The sequence below is a fragment of the Ptychodera flava genome, chromosome 1 (genome assembly GCF_041260155.1).
Source record: "Ptychodera flava strain L36383 chromosome 1, AS_Pfla_20210202, whole genome shotgun sequence".
In the NCBI taxonomy this organism is placed as follows: Eukaryota; Metazoa; Hemichordata; class Enteropneusta; family Ptychoderidae; genus Ptychodera; species Ptychodera flava.
In genome coordinates this window covers 47447330-47474105 of record NC_091928.1, presented here as the reverse complement: position 1 = coordinate 47474105, position 26776 = coordinate 47447330, and the positions used below count along the sequence as shown (strand labels likewise).

The window sequence follows — 26776 nt, the reverse complement described above, 5'->3', positions numbered from 1 at the left end:
TCTGTAATCGCGGCCACTTTGATTTTGATGTGACACCAACGTGCGTTTGAGGTTTTTTTGTTACCTAATTTGTCGACCTCACAAAATTTCAGTCAATGCTTTGAAGCAGTCGCAACATGGCAAACATGTCTCGCTTAAATTTCATCCTCGTCGTTCCAAATTAAATTCGACCACTAAATTATTTCGGCACTTTTAATTTCCTATTAATTCGACGTTTTTCAAATTGTAATTATTTTTTATGGTCGAATCGATAGGGTTTTGGTAGCAAGCTTATCTCTTCGTCGGACCAGTATACCGCGAGATGTAGTACTGTGTTCGGCAGCCATGGCGAAAGTGAATATTGTATATTGTTTATTGTTTGTTTTATGTTACAAATACCTGTCGCGTGAGGGCGTTTGAAACGCTTCTGAAGCGGCTCAGTCTGTCCACACAGCGATTTGCGGATAGAGTTAATCCCTACAACGGCTCTGGTCGGGCCGACTAAACCGTCTCAAATCTGAAACGCTTCAGAACCACTTCGGAGTGTCCACACATAACTTTCTGTGTCAGTATTGGCCCAGAACCGTTTCAGAGACGTTTCAATGGCCTGTGTATGAACGGCACATAGATAGAGATGTAAATGAAAAGGAGTTTTAGTAACCTTTCCTATCTTTCGCGATGTTGACTAACCTATAAAATCCCTGATAAGTCCACGGATTAGCATAATTATACTTCGTTCATACAGGCAAAAATTGAAACGTTTCAGCGACTTTATTTGTGATTTGTAAGCACAGGGGATTAATAGTTTGGGTCCGCTCGTGTCCATACTCACAAATTAAGCCATTGTTTTGATATTTAAGACGTTTTAATGCGCCCTCTCGAGTTCAAAAGGTGTGTATGGCCAAGCATACTGCATAACAAGATGGCTGAAACGAACGACGTCGTACTGGCTGTAAACACAGTCCCTCTATCCTCAATTTTGTCAATGTCGGACTTTTGATTCAAGAGAAACCAGAATCACCTACAGAGATGTCTGTATTAAACACGACGAAACAATTGGGAATAGTTTGTTATGCTACTGTCGGTCTCAGTCGTGGTGTCTCTCCCATAAAATTTCGAAGCTATAGGTCTACACTTGTCTTTTCGATTCACAGGTAGCGGTACACCAATGACCAGATATTGTATTGTTCTTAAAACTAGTCTAAGCAATTTTACGACACTGCACTATTTGCCATCGTGTCTCCCCGTGAACGTCCTTGAATCTATGGACGTGACCATTGTTTTACTGCGCCCATTAGAGTGTAAACCCCTGTTCGTTACCAGCAGAATACTTTTTAAAGTTCTGTACATCAGTGTACACTGTGTGTATAAGCCCTAAACCTAGTTTAATTCAATTATGGAAAGGTATTAAAGAATAAAGGGTCGTTACAGTTGCTAAAATTGCGAGAAAAACGGCACTTTTTACTCAAATAGTCCTATTCACAAGCTCTATTGTTTTAAATCACGTCCATGGTGTGCTGTTGATTTTCATTCTTTCGTGCAATTTCATTCGCTTGAAGCAATTATCCTTTCATTTGACTGCTCTGTGGGACTCTTCTGAATATGTGTTTTGGATAAAAAGAACTCTACAGTGAAAGACATAAACTTCGACGGTGATAGGTATACAATATCGGTTCTCGAAGGTGATAGGTATACAATATCGGTTCGATGTGTGAAGATATACAGATTACAAGTTATTTTAGAAGTTCTCAAAACCAGTAAAAATAATTCTGCGCGCCACTTATTGATAGTTTCTTCTTGTGAACGTCCTTGAATCCATGACCGCGACCATTGTTTTCGAAGTGTTCGACGGTCGATGATCGGTAGATTAATGAAGATATATGTTACTGAACTATCGTGTGATTGTTTAATAGCATGGTTAGGTAATAGACGGTGTAGTCTGTAGAGGCGATACGGCGAAATTCCACGGCCCAAGGGAGCGTACATCGCATGGTTTCTTACAACGAACCATAGACAGAGCCGTCGGTTTCCATAGCTACTACGTGAAATCCGCCTCACCGATGTCCCGGGCTGATGTCCCTCTCCTGATTCGGAGAACAACTTTCAAGCTGCGTGTTGAGGTTCAGATGTCCGATTTTTTCATATTCAAAGGCTTATTGATTTACAGAGAACGCCCGTCTTGTTTTTAGCTTTAACTTAGCGCAAGATGGCAATTGAAAATTCAAAGCCAAATAGCCAGTGGGAAAAAAATAGACGACTCGCTCTCACCAGCGGTCGAGGTCGCAATGAAAAAAAAATCGAAGTCTCTGAAATCGGTATCATTGCTCCGCCATGTTTATTGTTGGTTGTACGGCCATTTAAAGTCACAGACTTTCTTCAAGGTAAAGTTCATATAATTGCCATACCGCGAAGTTCCCTGTGCATTTCAATATGTCTATTTGGAAGCAAAAGCGCCACGGACATTCGATCGATGGTGATGAACTTTCTCCAGGGCGTGACATGTCACCAGTTACGAACTTTACCGGTTTTCGATACGAAATATGCAATATATTATCAGCGTTGTTCACGTTGTGTTTTGAGTTTGATATGGAATATAACAGGAAAACACTAACGATTAGAGTGACGATAGAGACCATGCCCGATACGGAAAAATTGACATCAACTACTTGCAATGAGCAGTGACCTGAAACTTCAGACTGATATATAAATGTCGACAATATAAAACATTGAAATGCCGGAGAGAGAGAGGGAGAGAGAGGTTTACGCTGTCGCGAACTGATTATACTCTTTCGGATATGACTTCGGTGTAGACGATACACAGACATCGAAAATGTACACCTACTTTCCAGAAATTCGACTAATCTTATAATAAAGAGTGGAACAAATCCAAAAGTGTTGGTTGAAGTAAATCTTCAGATGTTGGTTTTCTAAAGTTAGATAATACTTACAGAAATATGGTCGTCATAGTCTTCTTTTAAAAACTATTATCTTCAACACCACGTTTCTTATGATCGGTGATGTCATTTTTTATTATTTTTACAAACTTTCAATGCATCAAACGCTATAAGACTATCTCATGTGCCTGTCAAGGAGTTACAATATATTTCCAAGGGCTGGCACACGATGTCAACTTACGTGTCGTCCGTCGAGCGGCCGGTGGCAGTCTCACAGATTGTTCCGTTTGTAATCGCGGCCACTTTGATTTTGATGTGACACCAACGTGCGTTTGAGGTTTTTTTGTTACGAAATTTGTCGACCTCACAAATTCACAGTCCATGCTTTGAAGCAGTCTCAACATGGCAAAAATGTCTCGCTTAAATTTCATCCTCGTCGTTCCAAACTAAATTCGACCACTAAATTATTTCGGCACTTTTAATTTCCTATTAATTCGACGTTTTTCAAATCGTAATGAATTTTTTCTGGTCGAATTGATAGGGTTTTTGGTATCAAGCTTATCTCTTCGTCGGACCAGTATACCGCGAGATGTAGTACTGTGTTCGGCAGCCATGGCGAAAGTGAATATTGTATATTGTTTATTGTTTGTTTTATGTTACAAATACCTGTCGCGTGAGGGCGTTTAAAACGCTTCTGAAGCGGCTCAGTCTGTCCACACAGCGATTTGCGGATAGAGTTAATCCCTACAACGGCTCTGGTCGGGGCCGACTAAACCGTCTCAAATCTGAAACGCTTCAGAACCATTTCGGAGTGTCCACACATAACTTTCTGTGTCAGTATTGGCCAGAACCGATTCAGAGACGTTTCAATGGCCTGTGTATGAACGGCATATTAGTCATGTTGACTAATTAATTACAAGATGTGTGTATATGAGAGATAAACGTCCTTGTAATGGGGTGTAAAATAAATAAAGAGTCAAGAGGCTAGGTTAGGCTATAAAGTAATTTCTTTTTATTTCCTACGATCAGTCAGAGCGTGAAGAAAGGGAGAAGAACTGATAGAGAAAACTGAGAAAAACTCAATAATAAGCTTATTAATAGTGTTTGGGCCGCCTGTGGCCCATCTAGGAGAGGAACAATTAACTGCGACGCAGACTTTGAATGCGGACACATATGTGAGAGAGAAACAATTGAATGCGACGCAGACTTTGAATGCGGAGACATATGTGAGAGAAAACAATTGAATGCGACGCAGACTTTGAATGCGGAGACTATGTGAGAGAAAAACATTGATTGCGACGCAGACTTTGAATGCGGAGACATATGTGAGAGAAAAACATTTGATTGCGACGCAGACTTTGAATGCGGAGACATATGTGAGAGAAAAACATTTGATTGCGACGCAGACTTTGAATGCGGAGACATATGTGAGAGAAAAACATTTGATTGCGACGCAGACTTTGAATGCGGAGACATGTGAGAGAAAAACATTTGATTGCGACGCAGACTTTGAATGCGGAGACTATGTGAGAGAAAAACATTTGATTGCGACGCAGACTTTGAATGCGGAGACATATGTGAGAGAAAACATTTGATTGCGACGCAGACTTTGAATGCGGAGACATATGTGAGAGAAAAACATTTGATTGCGACGCAGACTTTGAATGCGGAGACATATGTGAGAGAAAAACATTTGATTGCGACGCAGACTTTGAATGCGGAGACATGTGAGAGAAAAACATTTGATTGCGACGCAGACTTTGAATGCGGAGACATATGTGAGAGAAACATTTGATTGCGACGCAGACTTTGAATGCGGAGACATAAGCTTATGTGAGAGAAAAACATTTGATTGCGACGCAGACTTTGAATGCGGAGACATATGTGAGAGAAAAACAATTGAATGCGACGCAGACTTTGAATGCGGAGACATATGTGAGAGAAAAACAATTGAATGCGACGCAGACTTTGAATGCGGAGAACAGGTAGTTTGGGCCACCGTAAATGCCATTTTATTTGTGATTTTCACCTTTTCTATCTGAATTCTTACATGTCTGTAGTTTTGGTATGTATAACACTTCTAAGAAAGTCTTTTGCAAATGTTCAGGTAAAATGACAAAAGTTATGGCAGTGCTATCATTTCAACACATTTAGTAAAAATGTTGCTCGACAAATAAGAAATCCATATAAATGTAATCCTTACTGTTCAAATGAGTAAAATATAACGGCTATTTAATGCTATAAAGAACACACTATGAGAGTAAAAACCATGAGATTTTGACCAGTTCACAACATATATGCATGAGCTATAGCAAGTGCATATATTGAGGTGAACTTGTCAAAACATACCGTAGTTGTATACTGTTGCTGGGTGTGCTTTACTGTTATTACAATCATATCATCTTGACAAAACAGATTACTGTACCGTATTTGCACCATCAATATACCAATAGGATATAAGAATATGTATAACATTGTCTACCTTTTAGTTTGAGATTAAAGATAGTTACTGTAGTGCAAAGTCTATAATGCTCCCATTAATCCAAGCACCCGGGTTAAGTGTTTGAATATCTTCAGTTGTAAGTGATTCTAATAATCTCTGCCATCGTGTTAATCTTGATATTACATTAAAGGATTGGACAAAATAAATAATTAAATTTCTTAAATTTCATCAAATCATATGCAAGTACATGTATATTGTTGTCAACAACATAATGCAATACTTCACATTTTTAATCCGTCATGCACAATGAATTTTATTGGTTGATGCATTTCTTCACAGATGATCTTAGTGATTCTGGTATTGGTTTTTGTTTTCAAAAACAAAAGAATGGTGTGGCTATATGTGAGCCTGTTGCTTGACAGCAACATGGAAATGCATTATGAGATACAAATAAATGACTGATTACCTTGGTCTATCTCTATTCCCGGTCTCTTCATTTTCGTCATCAGTAATTATAATTACATCTAAAAAGATGGTATATAAATCTGTTTCAGTATTATTCTATAGTATATCACATTGTTTACAAAGACTTGTACTTGAAATTATAAATGAGCATATCAGTACTGTTATGTATGTCATTTTCCCCCACACTCATCATGACCCGAGTTTAATTAGTCCAGTACATTCTCAAGGTCACTGCCCTTAACGACCTCACAACCTTGAATTCAATTAGCCATGTTTGGATTGTTCTGGAAATTTAATTAGTTGCGTAAGAGAGATAATTTTAGAACAGTAATTAGCATGTCAATAAAAGTTCTGGATTGTTCTTATATGCTCTCATGTAAGCACAAAGGTAAAAATACCAAAAGCTGGCTCACTAAGGTTTCAAATACTTTTTAAATATGATAATTGTTATTCATCAAAGATAAAATTTTATAGCAATGTTGTTCAATTCATAAATAGATAGGGCCTTTATTTACCTTGTTTGTAACTTCGTTGTGCTTTTCTTCCTGGAAAGAAGAGTAAAATAAAGAGTAAATGACTTAAAATAAATTCATGAAATATGTCTTGGATCACAGTGCTGTGAAAAGTGGAATCTAAAGGGATCACAACAAAGTATGTTTGCTGGAAGAACATTCTTAACATAAATCATAAGTTTGGCAAAAATGAGACGGAATATTTTAGTTTTAGCAAACTATATAGTCAGTATGTGTGTTTGTGAAAATGTTAAATAAAGAGACACTCAATGTTTACTTTATAATAGCGCTGTTCACGGTTACAGGTTTGTTACTAAATATAGCTGTATGCGTGCGACATCGAACACACAGCTTGAAATGCGGACAAATTTTATCAATGTAGCATGCGTGGCTGTCTTTGCAGCTTGTACTCTAAGTCGTGAATATGTTTTTTAGTATTTACTGTTACACTAGCAGTCGCCCACTGTGATGTATTTTCGTCGTTCTTGCACGGGTAATTTTCAAAGCGTAATCTAAAAATGCGGACAAATATTTATTTTTGCATATTAATGAGAGAACAGTGACGTAAACTGTGAACGGCCCTATTAACAATCAAACCATCAAAAATGTTAAATTCTTACCTTTATTACTCAAAGTTTGTCGTTTTCTCTTCTTAGAGATAAAACCTTGTTCCAGTGCTAAACCTCCTTCACAGTCACTTGGAAGATGTTGACAGGCACTCTGGTTGATTGATTTGAGATGATCGTAAATTGATTGTAGGACAGCCTCATCTTTCATAAGATACGTAAAGTTCCTAAGTTTATCTAGTTGTTCTCTGCACTGGACGGCCAAGGATAGATGTTTACTTTCTGTAGTGGTAGTACTGGTCATCTGGTTAGCATTTGGAATGTTCTCGGAATCTAGGTGATTTCTAGTTCTCTCATCATTGTCACTTGGAGTTGATGTCAGGGAATGTGATGCAGCCATGTATTCACTGGGTACGTCAAGCTGAAAGTACATACTGTCTCTGTACAAAGGTGATAATTTGTTCCAGCCCCATGAAGGAAAGTAATTGAAGATAGCCAGAAAATGTTTGCATAACCAATGTGTTCTCTTCCAGTCGTGGCATTCACAGGAAGGCATAGCGTTCTCATTTCCAAAGTTTACATGGTATTTCTCCTCTCTCGATTCACTTGCTATCACAAAATGTCCTTCTTGTATCTCTTTTATGTCTGTCTCTTTGATGTGGATGGCATTTCGATATCTGCTACAAATGTGGTTCACCATTTCCCTTGGCCGGTTCTGCAGGAAGGCAGGAATTTCTTCATTGTACTTCTTGAACTTGCACAACATTTTATGTTTTCTTCTCTGTATCTGAAAAAGGGCAATTAAAAGACGTCTAAAGATGCCCAAGTATAATTATTGGTTTTACTCACCATGACTATAAGATATGCAGTTCATGTCATTTCTAAAATTGGCGATACTACACCATAATATCATTTTGAATGATTAGACAATCACTGATTGGATTACGTTATCATTAACCCTTTTCCTGCCAAGTCCATATTTCAACATCAGGTCAAGATGGTTAAAATTAATGAAACACAACATATTCCATGTGATGCACTTTAACATAATACTGTAATAGAAGGCTGTTGAAAACATAAATACTATAAACTTTATTTTTATTGGACTGAAGATGCTATAACAGGCCAAGCCAAGTGGGTGAAATATGTCATGTTTTGGCTCAATACCACTTTATACAGACTTGGCTGATGAGGAAGTGATACTGTCTGGAAGGAAAGTAAAACAGCAACCAAGATATTTGTATTTCATTCCGATTACCCCTTTCTTAAAGATCCATTAACTATAACTTTCATCAGTTTTTTAATTTTATATGTTCTGTGTATCATCCGCAGGTTCTGGTTTGAATCCCTGAACCATGGAGAAATTCCTAATATTTAGCTTATAAATATACCCTATATGAGTATAATCGGCATTGTTATTGTTTACACTTTGTATTCAGGTCCAGACTAGAATACATTTATCAACAATAACAATGGTTATTTCAAATATACAGGCTGTGTTGGCAAGCAAGACACCGGGCATTGGTCATGATGATCTGATTATAGTAAAATTCTGTAGTTGATACATTGAAACAGAGTAGTGAAAAATTAGTCAGAATTTACAGCTAATGTCCCTTTAATTTTATGTGGAAGAATTTTTTATAGTTGCCATATCTGAGAAAATGGTGTTTTCTGAATGATCTGTGTAGATACGCAATTTATATTTACCAAGACTTCTGGCCAGAGTCAGGGCATCAAATTGAAAGCAATACATTGAGTTTGGTTGTTTGAGCCATAAAAGGAATCGACATGACTGCTTACCTATTGTAAGATGATGGAAAGTACTGCTCCACAATCACTGTTATCATTCCACTTAGTGTTCTGTCGTTGTATTCCCTTAGATAATCATATTTAAATGCTCGATTCTGTCTTTCTATTCCATTGTTTGTATTAACACTGACATTGAACCTTTCCATCCTATATGCTCTCACCCATCGCTGTAAATAGAAATAATTTATGAAATTTAAACAATTGAATTAACATATTACATACTACGCTCACTTAACTGTTCCATTGCATCTTTTCAATGAACTAATCCCATGATAACAATTCCAAGTAAAGTATTTGATGGAATATGGTGTTTATTTGAAATAACACAGATAAATTTATAACCAGATTAATCTCTTATGAACTTAAGAATGTTTCATTCCCAAATGATACAAAAGTGTTACATATGTAACGGTATATGCTTATTAATATTGAAAGTTTTGTATTTGCTATAATATTTCACTATTTGTTCAATTGTAAGAGATATACTTGTAGATTTGTTTGCACCATGTTTATCTGCTAGGCATGGCATATAAACCAAGCTAGTTGGTAAGCGCTTCTTCAGAACAAAAAAAATGAATTTACCTGATGTGCGGGTATCCATTTACCCTCGATGTACTGTTGTAGTCTTTTATTTTGTTTCCATACACTGCTAGCTTTTAAATCACTGACTGCGTCGTTGTACATTGTTTTAGTTGATGCATGTGCTATTCTGCGCAGCATTGCCAATACCTCTTCCTTGACTTGATAAACTTCATTTTTGGTAGTATTGACCCATCTCTCCCATGCCTGCTCTCGGTGAAAATCACACAGATATACCTTGGTTTCTGAAAACAATAGAATGTACATATAGATGTAAATCATACACTTCCTGAGTTGGACAGATTTACAAAGCCTATGTCGGAGAATTTCAGAACTTCATGAGTTCAAAATGCACAGGGATATACTATAAGGGATGGCTGTCAATTAAATTTTTCCATCTGGAATTTTTACATAAAGTCAATGTCTTCACACTATCTGTAACTGCACTTTGATTTTTACTACTTTCAACCAAAATCTTTCGTACATCCCATACATAGGGTCAATTATATTGTATCAATTCTTTGGTTTTTATTAAGATAGGCCCATCAAAAACAAGAACATAAATTACATGGAGCCATATAATTTCAGTGATAAATATTGTTTTCTAAACTCAGGCTTCGTTGCAATGATTGTAAAAATCTCAAAACAGCAAGACAGGCAGAAATTCAAAAGGAGCAGGGCTGTAGCTTGTGCAATAAATAAACATTTTGAGCTTCTTCAATATTCCTATGTGTTTATAATGTACACACAGTTTTCATTATCAACAGCCCCTTGGTACATAACATATAGGTCTCTGCATGGAGTACATGTTAGATGGACCTTTGCATAGAGCAACACAGTGAATAAATGTTACTCACCTGGAAAGGTAGTTTCTAGTGCCATGATTTCTGGTTCTGAGAAGTCAACCATAAAATGTGCAGGCTTCCAATCTGGGTTCCAAGCTTTGAATATATCCAGTGCTTCTGATATTGACTTTGTATCTTCATACTGAATGACGAATGCTCCAACAACACAATAGTCTACGTTAGTCTTTGTACACAAGAAGAACAAGGGCAAAGCATATTTCGTTGTTTTGTAGGTGGCGTCAAGTAGTGTAATTTCATTTCCATATTTCACCAGTAGATCTTGCTGCCATTTTGATTGATGTGCAAATAAAAGTCCATTTGTTCCACTCAAGACAACATCATCTTCTTCTTCATCTTGGGTATTTGTATCAGCATGTCTGTCCGAGTATGATCTGAAGTAAAATTTGTCCTCAATGTTCTGTTCTTTCCACTCTGTGATCTTCAATGACAGGTTTACCTGATCAACTTTGGATTTAACTTGCTGCATTCTGGTTTTGTACACATGGTTCCTGATGTCAGTTTTGGATGGGTAAAACCTCTTGTTGGTGACAGGTGGTGGGCTGCAGTCCCTGAAGAGTTCATTTTTCACAAAGGAGGATACATGGCGTTTGACTTCGTTGACAGAATTGACACCCTCTCTGACCAGAGATACAATCTTTCCTATCACCCTTTCATCAGTTGGTAAAGTCATATTTGCTGTCTGTAAAGAAATATAAGCATGATCAGACCTGTTTTATAGCAACCAGAAAGAAATTTGTACAAAGCAAAAATTAAGGCTGCATTTGAAAAAAAAACTGTGATGGAGCTGAAGAAATTCAGGGAATTGGATAATTTTGATGGTAGTGCAGGGGATGGACTTGAAAGTTTTGCACTGCCTAAAGAGAAGGGGACCTGAAAAGTATTTGGTTTCCTGTTACCTTTACATTTCAAGGTTTGTCAGGTAATTCAATGGAAAATTAATAACATTTTAATGTCATCCAATTGTTCTAATGTTAATAATAACTGAACAAAATCTAGAACCATTTTGTCACATTTCATGACTTTTATCTTGAAAAAAAAGTAGGATTTTTCGTAAAAAATACCAAATAAGTGTACCTAGAAATTGGGCAGAAGGCAGAAGCTGCAAAAATTAATAATATTTTCAATATTTATATGCAATGTATCAAATAATGTTTCTTGCTGTCTCTCTACATTTCACTGAAACACATGATATTCATTCTGTTGAGAAAGCCTGTATATATAAATATGTATTGGATGATAATTCAAATAAATTCAAGACTGGAAAGTCATTTGACAATGAAACAAATGCATGGTACACATACACAGACTATGTTGGCTAACTGAATACTGGACAGTTCAACATGCTGTATATGGAGTAAAACAAGAACATGGTTGTACAAACTGTACCAAAATATTGTTAAAATAACCAAATTTAATACAGCTTCTGCCTTGCTCCTTAAATATCACTGTCACTGCTGATCATCAGTGACAGAGATATCTCTGACTCTGATATAATTAAAGTTTACTTTGGGTCAAATGACACTCATGACAGTGAAATATACTTGGACATAAGATCAGACTAGATAACAACACATTATATGGAATACCAGGGAACATGAAAGTGATCAGATATTTTTTAATTCTGGCATTTTGGAATAATCAAATATTAAAGAAAAAGAAGAGGTCACAATGCTCGATTTTCTAAATTTTTACATTCTCATCGTTACTAAAACAAGAGTAAAACTTTGAACATGATATGGCGATTAGACATTGAACTTGAAGAATTGTATTCAAAGAAAAAAGCGCTCATAAAAGTTTTATAAATTATGTTGTAGTTACATCGCCTCTGCTGCTTACATAAACTTCATATTTTTGTTCGTCAAACTGCACTAGGTTAAAATTTAAAAAATCAAAATCAATCTGAAGCCATAGAATTGTTCAACATTATGGCGCGTTGAGCTCTCAAGTTGGCGTTCGAAATTTGCGCAAGCTCAAAAATGTTACTCGGTGCTGAGGTCTTCTTGTTGAGAATATAAACCCAGGCTCCAGCCAATCAGAGTGCCGGTTTCCAGCCAAGCATATTATAATATATATTATAGCCCAAACATGGGACTATGTGCCCGAGGGTAGGTGACCATTTGCCCGACGTAAGGAGGGCAAATGGTCTCCTGCCCCGAGGGTACATAGTCCCTTGTTTGGGCTATAATGTTTTTATTACATGCCTCTCTTACTCAGTTTGCACCAAAATATTTGCGTTTTTGCACCAAAAATATTTGCGTTTATTGGCAAATTATAGTCAAATGCTTTATTTTCATTTTAGACGAAAAAATGTTAAAAATAGTCTAAGAACGATTTTCATCATCAAATGGTGCATTGATATATTTAAACTACTGTTATGCGGTTTATCAATATTTTTATGCGAAATTTTCCAAAAACCGGATTTTCTGTGCAAAACATGAAATTTCAAGACTTTTACGTCCAAAAGTTTTCAAGTTGCAAATAGTTTCGGTTCACTTTCAGTCCAGAGATGACTATGCGGTCCGCGACGTCATCGGCGAGTTACCATTGAATCCTATGGAGCGCGCGACGTTCGATATACGAGGCATGTAATAATAATAGTTTTGTTATTTGGTCATATCTCAAGAAGTCCTGAACCAAAGTTGATGTGGCTTTGCACATACTTTCATTAACCTAAAGCAGAACTATCTGAAACTTTATAGGGTTTGGCTTGATTAAGTCTCATTTGAATATTTAATTAATTCTTGTAATAAGTCTATGTTCAAGAATTTCTCAAAAAATTCATTGAGAAACGCGGTGTAGAATTGGACGATATTTGCTACAAGTGTTTATCTTACAAGAATTTATCAGCTATGAAAGACATGTAAGTTAATTGCTAATATGCATATTGAATGAATTTTCCTAGATAAGTTACTCTCTCAAAGATGATGAAATTTGTGATATGTTTTGAAAATACCATAATGTCACACGATTGAAATTTATTTAGCATTTCTACTTAAGCCAATTCCTAATTTGAATATCTAACGAACTTTCCTAATTAGGGATATATATCCAGATCGATGTGACCAAAGTTGAGGAAACTTGATGATCAGTGTACATCATAGATACGCTGATATATTATTAACAAAGGTCAAAATGTAACCTTGTATTTAGTTTGGTTGAGTCTCACCTGCACATTAATCACTAATTGTTTATTATTCATAATTAGGCAATTTCTCAAATCTACAAAAGCATACGTGATGATTCTATGTTCATACTTTGATCTTCCTCTAATAGTGACTGCGTTGAGTGTTTGGTTGGATTTGATTTTCTTTGCCGTGTATTGTTTTTCAGATAAATACAGATTGGCCACAGAGTCCAATCAAGTCTCACTATGATGTCATGAAATTGTCAACATTTCCCTACGAATTTTCCTTTTTTTTTCACTTTTGCACACATTGACACTTAATCGTCGTAAATGGTAATCTATTAAATTGTTCACGTAAATGGCAATCCTAACATTTGTTGAATGGCAATGTTGTTATTATTATTTTTCATGTATTAATTATTTGAGAAGGGTAGATGGTATTAAATGTTATTAAACATTGTCATGTCAACAATGTTAGTGACACTGCATTTGTTGGCAATACTAACAACAAAAAAACCTAATTTTGCCAATAGGCCAAACCCGGAATTCGAATCGACCACGGTACAAACAAAGCCATGTGCGCAAACGCGCATAGACGTACGTGTATTTCCATACGCGTTAGTACACATGTGGGTTTGTTTGTACCGGCATCACGTGATTATTTGGGCGTACTGAGTCTGTAGAACACATCGCGTCCTTTTTATTCCGGAGTAGAACCATTACAATATGCAGCATTTTGAAATCCAAAACAAAAACTGTGTTACTGTCCATCAGTCATGTCTCATGCATTGTTTTGGGCTAGCTTGTTTAAGTATGTTATTTTGTCATAATTCTGAAAAATTTTTCATTCCTTTTAAATAGCTATTTTTATTACATTTATGCAATTCTATATATCTGCAAATATCATTCTACAGTCCCTTGGACAGAAAAAGGGCATAATGGACTTTGTTGGAAAGCTAGTATATACACAGGTTTCATTGAAATTTAGACGAATTTGCCAATCACATGTTTTAGAAATGTCGCATCCTATAATGTTTGTAGGTTTTGAAGCATACTAAAAACAATGGTTTATCATTTACATTTGTTGGGGAAAAATCAATTCATGTATCAGGTGCAGCTAAAGCAGCTATTCATCAAAAAAGCTATTCCAGGAGCAATATTTGAGGGGAGGGGAAATTATAATATTATAGCTTGGGCAGGGGACATATTTTTATTTTCTTTTGTCGTGCAGGGCAGATATCGGTTGGTTGTCCCGGGGACAGAGCTTTGCGAAAAATGAGGAGAGGGGGAGGTACTTTTAAAACGGGTCAGGGAAAGTTGACCATGGTGTTTTCAGGGGAATTTTTTTCACAGGGCAGGGAAAAATCCACAGGTTTTTTCATCAGAGGGTAGCTCCATGTCTGCAGGGGAAATGGAATGACGAAATTTTGTGGGGAATTTTTGCAGGGCAGGGGAAATTGGCAAGTTTTTTCCCGCCACAGGGCAGGGGAGCTTCAAAAATTTACAGCGGGGAGGGGAAACAGGCAAAAATAAGTGGGGAGTGGGTAAAAATGAAGTTTGAGTGCGGGAGGGCAAGTCGAAAAGTTTTCTGCGGGAGGACAAATTATGAACAGCTTATTAATTACCCTCATGACTTAAAATTAGTCAGTTCACATTACTTGTCATGCACAATATATCTTGTCATAGTAAAGACCCCTTTAAAAGTGCATTGTTCATTGGCTGCACCTGATGTATGCCTGTTCATATCTATGTCTAGCTATATCTATTGATGAGTCGACATTGTCTTTCATTATTCATCAACAATGGATAGAATACGAAAATTCTTACCTCCCCAGTAACATGAAATTTATGCTCATTCACAGTTGGGAGAGTAACATAAATTCTCCTCTGAAAATCCATAGTTGGATCCTCCACTGTAGACAGACATTGTCTCAGTAGTTTTGACGCTTCTTCTTTCCTCCAAATACTGTTTGATGATACCTGTAAACAACATAGGCATTAAATATTGCATTCCAGCTAGATTGCATTGTATTCATTTGAATCTTTGTTAATTATCATAAATTGATAATTCAGCTGTTATGAATGCAGATTTCAAATTGATCAAACCTCTCTTGACATACTATAAAACCTACAGTTTTCAGCTTTTTATGGAGTACAATTGTTTATAACATTGACAAGGTGACAGGCATGTAAATAGGAAATGATCAATAGGAAGGGGTCATATTTTTTGAGCAGTGAGGGTTGGACAAATTGAAAATCAGTCTAACAGTAATATTTAAATACACCATAGGAATAACTGTTATTATCCAATAGCACTATAATTGTCATTTGGTTTTGTTTTTATGTCTATGAAAGATAACTTTTTTGTCAGCAAATATACTGAATTTACCAATGACACCAAAATCAGACAGGATAGACTAAAGAATTAATAATGTTAATAGTACCTACATGTATCATCTTAAACTTTGCCCGATGTGGTATTGTTCTTTGATAATTGGTGAATGAGAGGATGATATGCCACTTTTGGTCAACAATCAAATTCAATCTTTAGTTATACTGAAAAGTTCAACTGTTACAGTTTGTAGTTTCATAGAATTTTTTATTTGATATGATAGTAAAGGGTAAATGAGACATTACTACAGTATGTTATTTGAAACTGAAAAATGAAACTTTTTGTACAGGTCACTACAACAATGGCAGTATGTAGAATGATGAAACTAGAAACAAATGCACAATTTCCCCAAGTTCTATTCAATGTTTCATCAAAAGTTGCATGTCTATATTATGCTGTTATGTCATATTATTCCGTTTCATTGATTTAAACTTTAATTAGATATTAAAAAAGAATTATAAAATTCAAGATTTGAAATCTATGAAAATGCAGATACATTTTAGAAGCAAGCTTTAAATGCGTTTTTCACCAATGTTTCAGACTTAGTCTAAGTCTTCAAATATAAAAATATTTAGGTTCACATAGTAACGAACTTGAGCAATTATAACCAAGTTAATTAAATTAAGTATTCATTCTGTAAATAAAATGTGATATGTTTATATCTTTTCCTAGATCCATCGGATGTTGAGGCATACCATCTTAGTTGACCTTACAAATGCAATCATGTCACCATGGTAAACAACATTACAAACACAGAGATACTGAAAAACTGACAAACTATATTCTAGAATGATATTATCATCAGCTGACACATATGACAGCATACATTACAAACAAATATAATAAGGCAGACCATCTAAGTGCAACCTGTCACAGTGGTGATAATAAATGATAGAAAAATCAGAGATACTACAAAACTGACAAATCTGTTCAAGATTTCTATCAATTTAGATTAGACGGAATCCTCCAGTGGTTAAATAAAGCACAGACAAGCATGTTAATGCAACAAAATACATGACTTTGAAGCCAGAAATGGTTTGTGTGGTACCTGCAGCATTATATACCAGTGTATTTCAGATGACCAGGCAGCTATGATACTGTGAATACATAGGTCATCTCCTGGTGCAGTGTTTCATCCAGGATGGCTGCAGGGGGGAATTTCCCCTTTACCAGAAAATTTAGGGGGGATTTCACCAGTTCATGTGTTCTACTTGTATCTCTAAGGTGTGACTGGCAGTGATTCTGAGTGGCCCCCTTGACAAATTACTAGGGGGTACCGACATGTCACCAGAGGGGGAATACCCCCCGTCCCCCTCTCTTGATGAAACACTGCTGATGATAATGAATTTTTGAAAATGCAATGAGGTAGTGTGATCACGAACTGTGTCACACGGTGAACATTTTTCAAAATCCCCTCATTGTTTAACAGATTATGCATAACCCCTTTTCCTTTTCATCATTTTTCAAGTGACCCATACAGCCATAACAGTGGCTTCATTAGGAATATTTGTTTAAAAGTGTGTTATGATATATAAAAATGGTCAGTAAATTTGTCTATACATGAGATGGCTCAAGTGAGATAATCAAACAGTAAAAATATGACTTTATATATTACATTCCTCAATAAATTAATATCTGTGTTACTTCCATTAAAATATCATAATATAACTGTATGAACTGCATGGAAGTAATCTACCACTGAAGGGCGCACTGCACCCAACACATCTCATCTTGCTCAAAAATCACTTGTTTACAAATATTAACTCAATTTTAATAAATTTGTTAACCCTATATTGGTTGTAGCTTGTAGCTTGTCAAGCAGTCATAAGTTGTATGATAAGGAAGTGTTAATTTATGCAAATATATACGAAACACCCAATTTTCTGGCTTCTTTATCCACCTAATTTCAAAAGTTCAAAAGAATTTTACTCCTCTCTGGCAGGTCAAATTTTCTGAAATTTTCACATTATATGTTTTTGAAATGCTATATACCAAAATGACTGTTTTGTTTGGCAATAAATTTCTTACATTTCAAATAGAAATGAATTTTAATTTTAATCACTTTTTTGAGTGTCAGTCTTTCAACCTAGATCATTACAGAATGAGAATAGATAACGTCAAATAAAATAGTCCTTTTTCCACATAAACTCATCTTTCAAGTGTAATATTATATTTCAAAAAATAGCATCAAGTTTTTTACTTATATAAATTAATTTTAATCATTAATATCAAAATTCAGGTTTTTTACCACAAATATACACCCATTTATCCTTAAAGTGAGCTATTGCTACCATACTTAACTTAAGACTCTCTGCTTTTTGAAAATATTTCCTTGTCATCTTTGAAAAAAACTGTTAGCAACATGCAGCTCCACCTTAATTTATTTCCAGGTTTTTATCTAGGATTACTGTCAACTTCCCTAAACACAACTTTGTTTGGCTCTGATGTGTGTAAGGACAATTTTTAATTTGTCTATGATAAAGTAATCAATAAAAAGCCTTTCAGCTTTGTTTTAATTCTATTTTATGGCCTTGGGGTATGAGGAATGTGAGAGGTGTCACTCATAATATTGAAAACTACAAATGGGGTTGCTCAAATGTGAAGAAAAAAGGGGGGGTTGGGTTGGGGGTTACTCAATTTTTGAATTAAAACCCCTTTCAGACTGCACCATTTCACACCTCAATTTCTCAGAATTTTGATGTGAGAGGGGGTACACCCATCTCTTGCACTCCCACCCAATGGCATACCGGTTCCCACATTTTTTTAGTAAAATCACAAATGAAAACACCTCTCATATTGCACCAGATTGCGTCATTACACACATCAATTTCTCAATTTTTCACACAAGACAGAGTACAACCTCTTGTGACCCTTTCCTCCTCAGCCATCCTCAGTATTTTCAAATTTTTCTTGTCAAAAATCTTTAAGTTACTGAAAACCTTGTAATGATACACATACTAATTAAACAATACTATATGGCTGGATACCGAGTTATAGCGTGAGCTTTTATATCTACATTTTATTGTGACTTTGAATTTCATTTATTGGTTTCATCTTTTTCAACCGTCATGAGATACCCAATGATAATCTAGCAGCTGGGTAAAGCAGGATATGAACGGTCTTTACTGTTGCTATTTTTTTTTGTAAATTTTACAAATATATGTCTTGATATTTAAGTTTTGTAAGTTTTGGTGGGTCAGTCAAAATTTGTGTGTTACAGAGGGAGGTTACTCAATTTCATCAGGGTTGGCAAGGGGGTTACTCAAAATTACAGCGTTTCATATGAAATTTGTCAGACCAACCCCCTCCCCCAGGCCGTAAATAATGATGGCCCCTATATCATGAAGATATATTTTCATAAACACCAAAACAGAGAGTTACATACAAATTAGTCAATAGGTTTTTTGAAATTAAGAAATTTTTCATGAAAAATTTCTTCAGACACAGCTATTAGGGTCCTTGGGGAATTTTTTCTACAATGTAAAACGGCTCACAGTAAGTGATGCTACCCACAATTCCCCTTGATTTGTTCACTCAGACATTTTTTGCTAAAGGCTTTTTCAATTTTATCAGTTTCTTAACAATTCTTAACTTACAATTTAAGTTCAGGATTATTTGTTAAAACTATGTTCCAAAATTATTGATTATGTTTAAATTCAAGAGTAAATTGAATGAGAAGTCGACGGTTGGAGGTGCTAAAATTGCACACTTGTCAAGATAAAGTTATCAGCAACTAAGATGGTCTCATCATACCACCTGTCAGACATGCAAATTTCCTTTGTTACGATCATTAAAAAAATCAATACCCTTTTTTCTGCAAACACATATGCAACTTATTCCCTTGGTTTCCTTGAAAATATTGTGTATGGCTGTCAAAAATCTATGTCGACAAAATTACAAAACTGCTATCTCCTCCACGGAAAAGGGGTTGATCTTCTCATTATTCACAGTGAGAAATCAGAAAATTATGATTATCAGAACTATGTTGCCAGAATTTTGAAATATGGACCGAGTTGTTCTGTGTACAGAAGAAATTTGCTTCAGTTCAGTGAGTGATCTCCGTGTGTACAGATCATGGAGAATTGTGGGTAGCCTCACTTACTGTGCGGCTGTCAATCATTTAGTCACATGAATAGATGCAAACATGTGAACCATTTCCATAATGTCACACGTAAATGACAATTTAAAATTATCTTTCAGGTTAGAAAAGCCAGTGTCTATATGACTTTGTAAGTTGCCATGAATGACAAAGCCAATTACTTTTGTGTGGTTATATTAGGGAGTTTATTTCTGACTCATTTATGCATGTGACAACAAAATTGCATACATGATATTTTAGATCTGATGGTATTATTATTTATTTTAATTACAATAGTTACATTATTAATAAAATTTTATGGTCTCACATTTATGTATTGAAGTTGTCTTTCTTTCAAGACTACAAACTCACAAGATTGACCTTGCCCTTAAAAGAAAATCCAAATTTACCCCTAGCTCATGTCCGGTCATAAATAACAAGTGTGAGACTGGGTATTTTTGAAATAAACACAGTTCATATCGATATCAATAGATTGTACACTTTTTATTGTCGTAAATTTAATTTTGAAATGACAGACAATGTAGTAATGTGGGCTGTATCCATATTAACTTTTATTACATGCCTCGTATATCGAACGTCGCGCGCTCCATAGGATTCAATGGTAACTCGCCGATGATGTCGCGGGCCGCATAGTCATCACTGGACTGAAAGTGAACCGGAACTATTTTCACCTTGAAAACTTTTGGATTTAAAAGTCTTGAAATTTCATGTTTTGCAGAGAAATTCCGGTTTTTGGAAAATTTCGCATAAAATATTGATAAACCGCATAACAGTAGTTTAAATATATCAATGCGCCATTCGATGATGAAAATCGTTCTATTTTTAACCGTTTTTCGTCTAAAATGAAAATAAAGCATTTGACTATATTTTGTCAATAAACGTAAATATTTTTGGTGCAAACTGAGTAAGAGAGGCATGTAATAAAACATTATAGCCCAAACATGGGACTATGTACCCTCGAGGCAGGAGACCATTTGCCCTCCTTACGTCGGGCAAATAGTCACCTACCCTCGGGCACATAGTCCCATGTTTGGGCTATAATATATATAGTGTGTGTAGTTGAAATAAATCACACAGGACAATTTACTGCAAACATTCCAGAATCAGTCTGACACTTTTAAGTGAATTATGAAGAACCATGACGAATGAGCATCAAAACAATCACAGTGTCAATAACATTCCTTGACCATTTCAGCATTGGGTTTCAATACAAAGTTTATAAAATATGTACACTGTTGCACAGCTCAAGTTTTCATTCTTGTCACTATCATTTCATATCTTCATTTGTCTCATTGAATAAAGTTACTTTCAAATCTGTTCACAAATACACGGAGGAGGAAGGGCTTTGTGTATAATGTGTGTTCCAGCATGCTGTACGGAAATACCAAGATACTTTATAAGCAGTGGCAGTTTAACAATCTTTATCAGAGGTGACTTTTCAATGATAAATAAAACAGCTAAAATATCAAAAAGATGTGAAAAATACTGAAGGCTTTTTACACAAAAAATGACAAATTCCCAAAGATACCAGCCTCAGAGTATGAGCCTCATTCTCTTGTTTCTTTTGAGAATTATCTGCAAAAATATGGAATCTGAAAATGTATGAAAGCAATAAACCAAAATCTTAATCTCACCACTCGACCCATTGCAAACTTTTAAAATAACACCTACTACACCCCACCCCCCTACATCCCCCCCTGAATTCATCTGGCCTCCCCCATCCATTATAATCTCCACAAGTATTTAACATTGTCAGAGTGCTGAAATTAGTTAAAACTCACCTTAAAGTTCACAACTTAGTTATTTGTGAATGCATACATACACTATCATAGTTAATTATACATCTAAAAATAATACTCATTTGTATACCATAAATAAAATGTTAAGTACTATATCAGTCACCATATCTGCACAATTTGAATCCAGCTTTAGAAGATACATGCGTATGGGAATGAAAATGAATTCCTTTTCACAAGTTTTGGTAACTTTACTGTATAAGGGTACAAAGTGTGTGACATTCAAAAAGATTCTTTACCTTGAACTGATCAAATCGAATCACTTCCCGCATAATAACTTGTGCTGGGCAACCAATCTTCTTGCTGGGTTGGACAAGGAATCTCTTCTTCTTATAACTACCATGATCATCATTGAGCTGAGAAAAAGAATAAATGACATCATACTTTTGTCTATATGTGTCATGGTTTTGAGAAGTCTACAAAACCAAATTTAAACATCAAAGTCATAGTTTTTGTAGGAGGTCATAAAATATCAATTGATGTTAAACTTTGAAATACTAAGTTACCACATAAAAATATACACATAAGGAACCTAGCTAGTTACTGGTTTGAAATGTACTACGACTACCATCACAGTGTGTACTTCAACTTTGAACAATAAATATACTGTTCCAAAATGAAAGAAAGGCAATGTTTAAATTGTTCGATTCAGTCAAATACATTTATTACAATTTAATGTCCAAGTTAGTGTTCCAAATTCTTTGTGATCTCTATAATATGGCAATATTTCACATTTTCATGTGATTTCATTGAAATAGGCACATGTTTCTATGTAACTGTCAATGAGTATCTTTGCATTATCAATTTCTATTATTGTAAAATCTTCAGGGACATGTTCATTAATGTAAGGAATAAAAACAATATTAGAAGATACCATTTAAACCTAGTCATATTTGTGTTTTGAATAAGTCTTTTTTTGTGTCAACATATGAATATAACATTGCAGGAAGATGTATACAAGAATTAAATGAACATGTATGAGAGCAGGGCGTTGACAACGACCAGTATTTTGCTAATGAGGAAAAGGAAATGTGTACACTCCAATATAGTTTCTTATTGTAGAAGGCCATATGTTTAAAGAATGTGAAATAAAGAATGGCACAACACATGTGAATAGTCTTCGAATTTTGTGAAAAGTGTCTCTAACTTGGCAGTTCTTATTCTAATTCTTTCCTATTGTCATTACAGCTACCATTGAACAGGGCTCGAAATTAGCACTTGTCCCGCGTCCACAGGTCGGACTACAACTTTTGTATGGGGCTACCAAAATACATGCATTTGTAGGCCACACGGACTACCAAAGCCTGAGACCTAAATTCAGTCAGTACTTGGCATTCCATTGTCCAGTCCTTCACTTTGGGACAAGCGAAGGCAAACTCTTCTTCAACTACCATATACATCTGAGTCAGAGCTATCTCTGTCACTGCTCAGGTCCCCCCTCCCTTTGGGGAGGGGGGCTGGAGGAATCGCGATTGAATACTTATTTTCTTCAGATCCCCCTTCAATACCCCAAAAACATTTCAAATTCCCCCTCTATATGATCAATATTTTTCAAGTACACAACCCAACTATCACAAGCCCATATATCAGTAAAAGATGTGCGCGCGGAAAAATAAACGTGTCATGCTCCTGTTCCCCTCGCAGATGTTCAACACTACATCTTATTAGCAGTTTGTAACGTCATATAGCTAAGGCAAGTTCTTAAATTGATGCATTTTTAAGCGTATCAATGAGCTTTTTGGATTTATCAGTCCAAGCCAACTTGAAATAATCAAACTCAAATGCTCCTGCCAAAGAGCACACGATGAGTGGGCAAATCGTGAATTCTGGCTAATTGTCATATTGTAAAAAAAATCTGAGCACATTGACCTACCAAACATTTATTTCAAAACATGTGAATTAGATGCTACTCAAATTGATAATACTGGAAGGTTAAAATTACTCAATCAAATAAATGTATTTCATCTCTGAAATTTTGGTTGTAACAATGACAAATTTGGTTAAAAATATCTATTCCATTCAGTCACATATTTTTTCATTTAGTCTATGGTTCAAAATATTGCTTTTGTATTATTTTATGACGTGACTATGAAAATTTAGAAAATTGAACATGGTAACCCTATCTTTTTTTCTTTTATATTCGATTATTCGCGCATGCCAGATTTCCAAAATCCCCAATAACTTTTTAAGTCTCCTAGTCTTCCATGTTTTGCTCTCTGGCCTGATCTTGTGCTCAAGTACGTTTCACTGTCAGGATCGTCATTTAACCCAAACTCTTCTTCAACTACCATATACATCAGAGTCAGAGCTATCTCTGTCACTGCTCAGGTATGACAGTGACACTGCAGTGGTAGGCGGTACCTGATAGTGACACTGTCTGCAGGGGGTAGCTGTATTAACTTCAATAATTTGACAATATTTTTGTTCAGTTAATACAACTGTGTTCTTGTTCTACTCCCTACAGCATGTTGAACTGTCCAGTATTCTTTTTGCTTACACAGCCTGTGTATATGTACAATACATTTGTATCGCCGACAACTGACTCTCAGTCCGGACTCTAATTAAATTATCACCTAATACATATTTATATATACAGACTTTGTGGACAAAGTGAATATTGTTTGTTTGATTGAGCATGCTGTAGGGAACACCAAAAAAACTGTAGTTGATATATTACACAGAAATATTGGACTATGGTCTGTTTTATCCTTGCTACAGTAAGTCTCAGTGCTGAAGGTTGTGTGTTGTTGTTATGATGACTATCGAAATTTGCATACAACTCTGGGAGTGAAACAGGTTGTCAAATTATCACCAACCCTGTTTCCTTGGGTATTAAAGGTGTTCAATATTCACTTTAAATAACTAGAAAATTCACTTCATGGACAGAAACTTGAAAAAGAGCCTTATCTTGTCTGTTAAAGAGAAAAGATATCCCTGAACTAAAACAGGCATGGGCTACCAGCCATTGTCACTGGGCTACCAACTTCAGAAAATGGTAGCCCAAGTGGACTACCATGGGAAAACGTTAATTTCGAGCCCTGTTTAAAGTTAATATCATTGTCAAACACAGTTTGACCCATAATTTACATACCTGTTGTGCTTGTTTAGCTTTCCTTGTTTTTTCCTTGCCTTGGTGACACTCCAATACCAGCTTTCCAACAACAATGAATGGAACTCCATCAAATTCAATAGAATTGGTATCTTTGGAACATTCAGGTAAATTCCATCGAACCCTATGTGGCGTACCTTCAAACATATTCATAAAAGGAATTACTCTAGTAAGATTTGGTGAATCTATCATTACAAAACTGAATGAGCTTGTGAACATTCATTTTCTTCATTCATAAGTATATTACTAACACCAAACGTTGCCTGACCACCTTTTCATGTCTAAGGTCAAAATACACCTCATTTTATAATATCAACTTCTCAATATTTGTACTAAAATTTGTATTTAATTTTTAGGTTTCCTTGAAGAGGTAACAAAAATGTAAAATCTTATCTTCCAAGGTCTATTGAAAATATGTCCAAAATCATGAAGTGATACTCGTTTTCAATAGACCTTGGGAAATAGAATTTACAACTTTCAGTTATAATATCTAAGGAGTCTTTTTTATATAGTTTTAATGTATAAATGAAATTCTATTCATCATTGAACTAACTGGCAGATGAAAACTACATTTGAACATAAAGAAATAAAAAAACAGTAATTTTATTTGAAAAACGATAATTTATAACTGCATAAGGAGATAACTACAACTTACAAGACTATATTTCAAATACAATCACATTATGAAATACATTGTTGTAGATAAGAATAAATGATAAAGGATATACTTACAAAAATATATATGGAATAATGGACTTAAACATATAGATCTATAAAATAAAAAAATGAAAATTATATTACATTTATTGTTAATAAATGACAGTATATTCTGTCAAAATAGGGTATTTTAGAGTCAACTATGGTGCTGTCATGCATGACCAAAAAAATCTAAAATATTAAAAATTGACTGAAAAAATTGAAAAAAAAATAATAACAACTGAATATACAATATGTTTCCGTGACAGATAAAATAAGGTACTTTTTCTGTCAAAAAAATCGAACATTAAAAGCCTAAAGAGAGATAAAACTAACAGGTCAAAATTGTACTGTGGTTCTACATGTTCTACACAATACTATATACAGCATACCTGTAAAGTCTCTCTGAGAAGATACGCCAAAGTTCTTGGTACGTTTAGAAACTGCAAATTTGGTGTTAGTTTCCACTTCAAACGCACGAAGCAGAGTCATGGCATCTTCAACGGTCTTCACGAATCCGATGTGGTCGCTGGTGGCTTCAGTGAAAAATTCATCCAAGAAGTCATTGCGATGTATAATGGTTTACGATGTGCTTTATTCGAGAGTCAGAATTCAAGTGGCGGTACCTTAGATTCCGCCGGGGATTTAAATTTGCCCGCGAAAATCTGTTTATTTGCATGATATTTGCATGTAGGGTCCGCCCACTGTACAACGTCATCCATCAAACCCCGAATATGTAAATTACCTGGTTCTACTGGATTGTAAATAGTGTCTTCCGATCACCGCAGGTATTACGCCCCCACTGCTGGCACGTCGAATCAAAGATAGCACCGATGTACGTTGATGTTGGGATCCAAGCTTAAACAATACATCAAAAGTAAATATAACATTCTGTATAACTTTTCAAAAATTGATGCAATATATGTGAAATCACAATGATGACCAAGGTAACGTACTGTCCTACCAGATGTTTCTTCATAACTTGTAATCTGGGCATATTGCAAATTTTCTGTAAATCTTTAAATTTTATAATACTCGATGGCATGAAGTACAAACAAGCAAAAACAAATTCACATTACACAAATATAATTGCATCGGAAAAATACTGCCTAGCCAACTTGTCAATGGCTATTAGGTCAAGTTCAGGATACGCTTGCTCAGTCAAGTCTAGGATAGCTTGTCCTCAGTAGATTTGCCAGCGTTTCATCTTTCATCCCTTTTCTGCATTTTAGGGAGCCGTCATTATTTACGGCCTGGGGGGGGGGTCGGAGGAATTGCTTTCGAAACTCCAAAATTTCGAGTAACCCCCCCTGCCAACCATGACGTGTTTGAGTAACCCTCTCTCTGCTACAGAAAATTTGAGTGACCCCCCTCCCCCCCCCCAAACAAAAAATTTGGAAAGTTAAATATCTATAAAGTAAAATGGATTGCTGCTGCGACAGGCCCT

The 26776-nt window shown here is 35.5% G+C and overlaps 1 protein-coding gene and 1 long non-coding RNA gene across 6 annotated transcripts in view; both read right to left on the bottom strand.

The window, feature by feature from the left end:
* The window catches only part of LOC139139599 (uncharacterized), a 39400-nt gene extending 14520 nt beyond the window's left edge, over nt 1-24880 (bottom strand). For all 5 annotated transcript variants that reach the window (XR_011553833.1, XR_011553834.1, XR_011553837.1 and 2 more), the window contains exons 1-6: nt 24616-24880; nt 21764-21880; nt 15065-15217; nt 10105-10792; nt 9251-9492; nt 8660-8835 (exon numbers count right to left, since the gene is read on the bottom strand). Coding sequence is in view for 1 of the 5 variants with exons in the window: in XM_070708492.1 (XP_070564593.1) it covers nt 8660-8835; nt 9251-9492; nt 10105-10792; nt 15065-15217; nt 21764-21880; nt 24616-24852 (1613 nt within the window). In the remaining 4 variants the exon portion in view is untranslated. The remainder of the gene's footprint in view (nt 1-8659; nt 8836-9250; nt 9493-10104; nt 10793-15064; nt 15218-21763; nt 21881-24615) is intronic.
* LOC139139624 (uncharacterized) lies at nt 5303-6947 on the bottom strand. The gene is made up of 4 exons (XR_011553845.1): nt 6914-6947; nt 6297-6326; nt 5783-5840; nt 5303-5488 (listed from the first exon to the last, which is right to left on the bottom strand). It is a non-coding gene; the product is annotated as an uncharacterized lncRNA (long non-coding RNA).
* Nucleotides 24881-26776: the final 1896 nt, after the last annotated feature.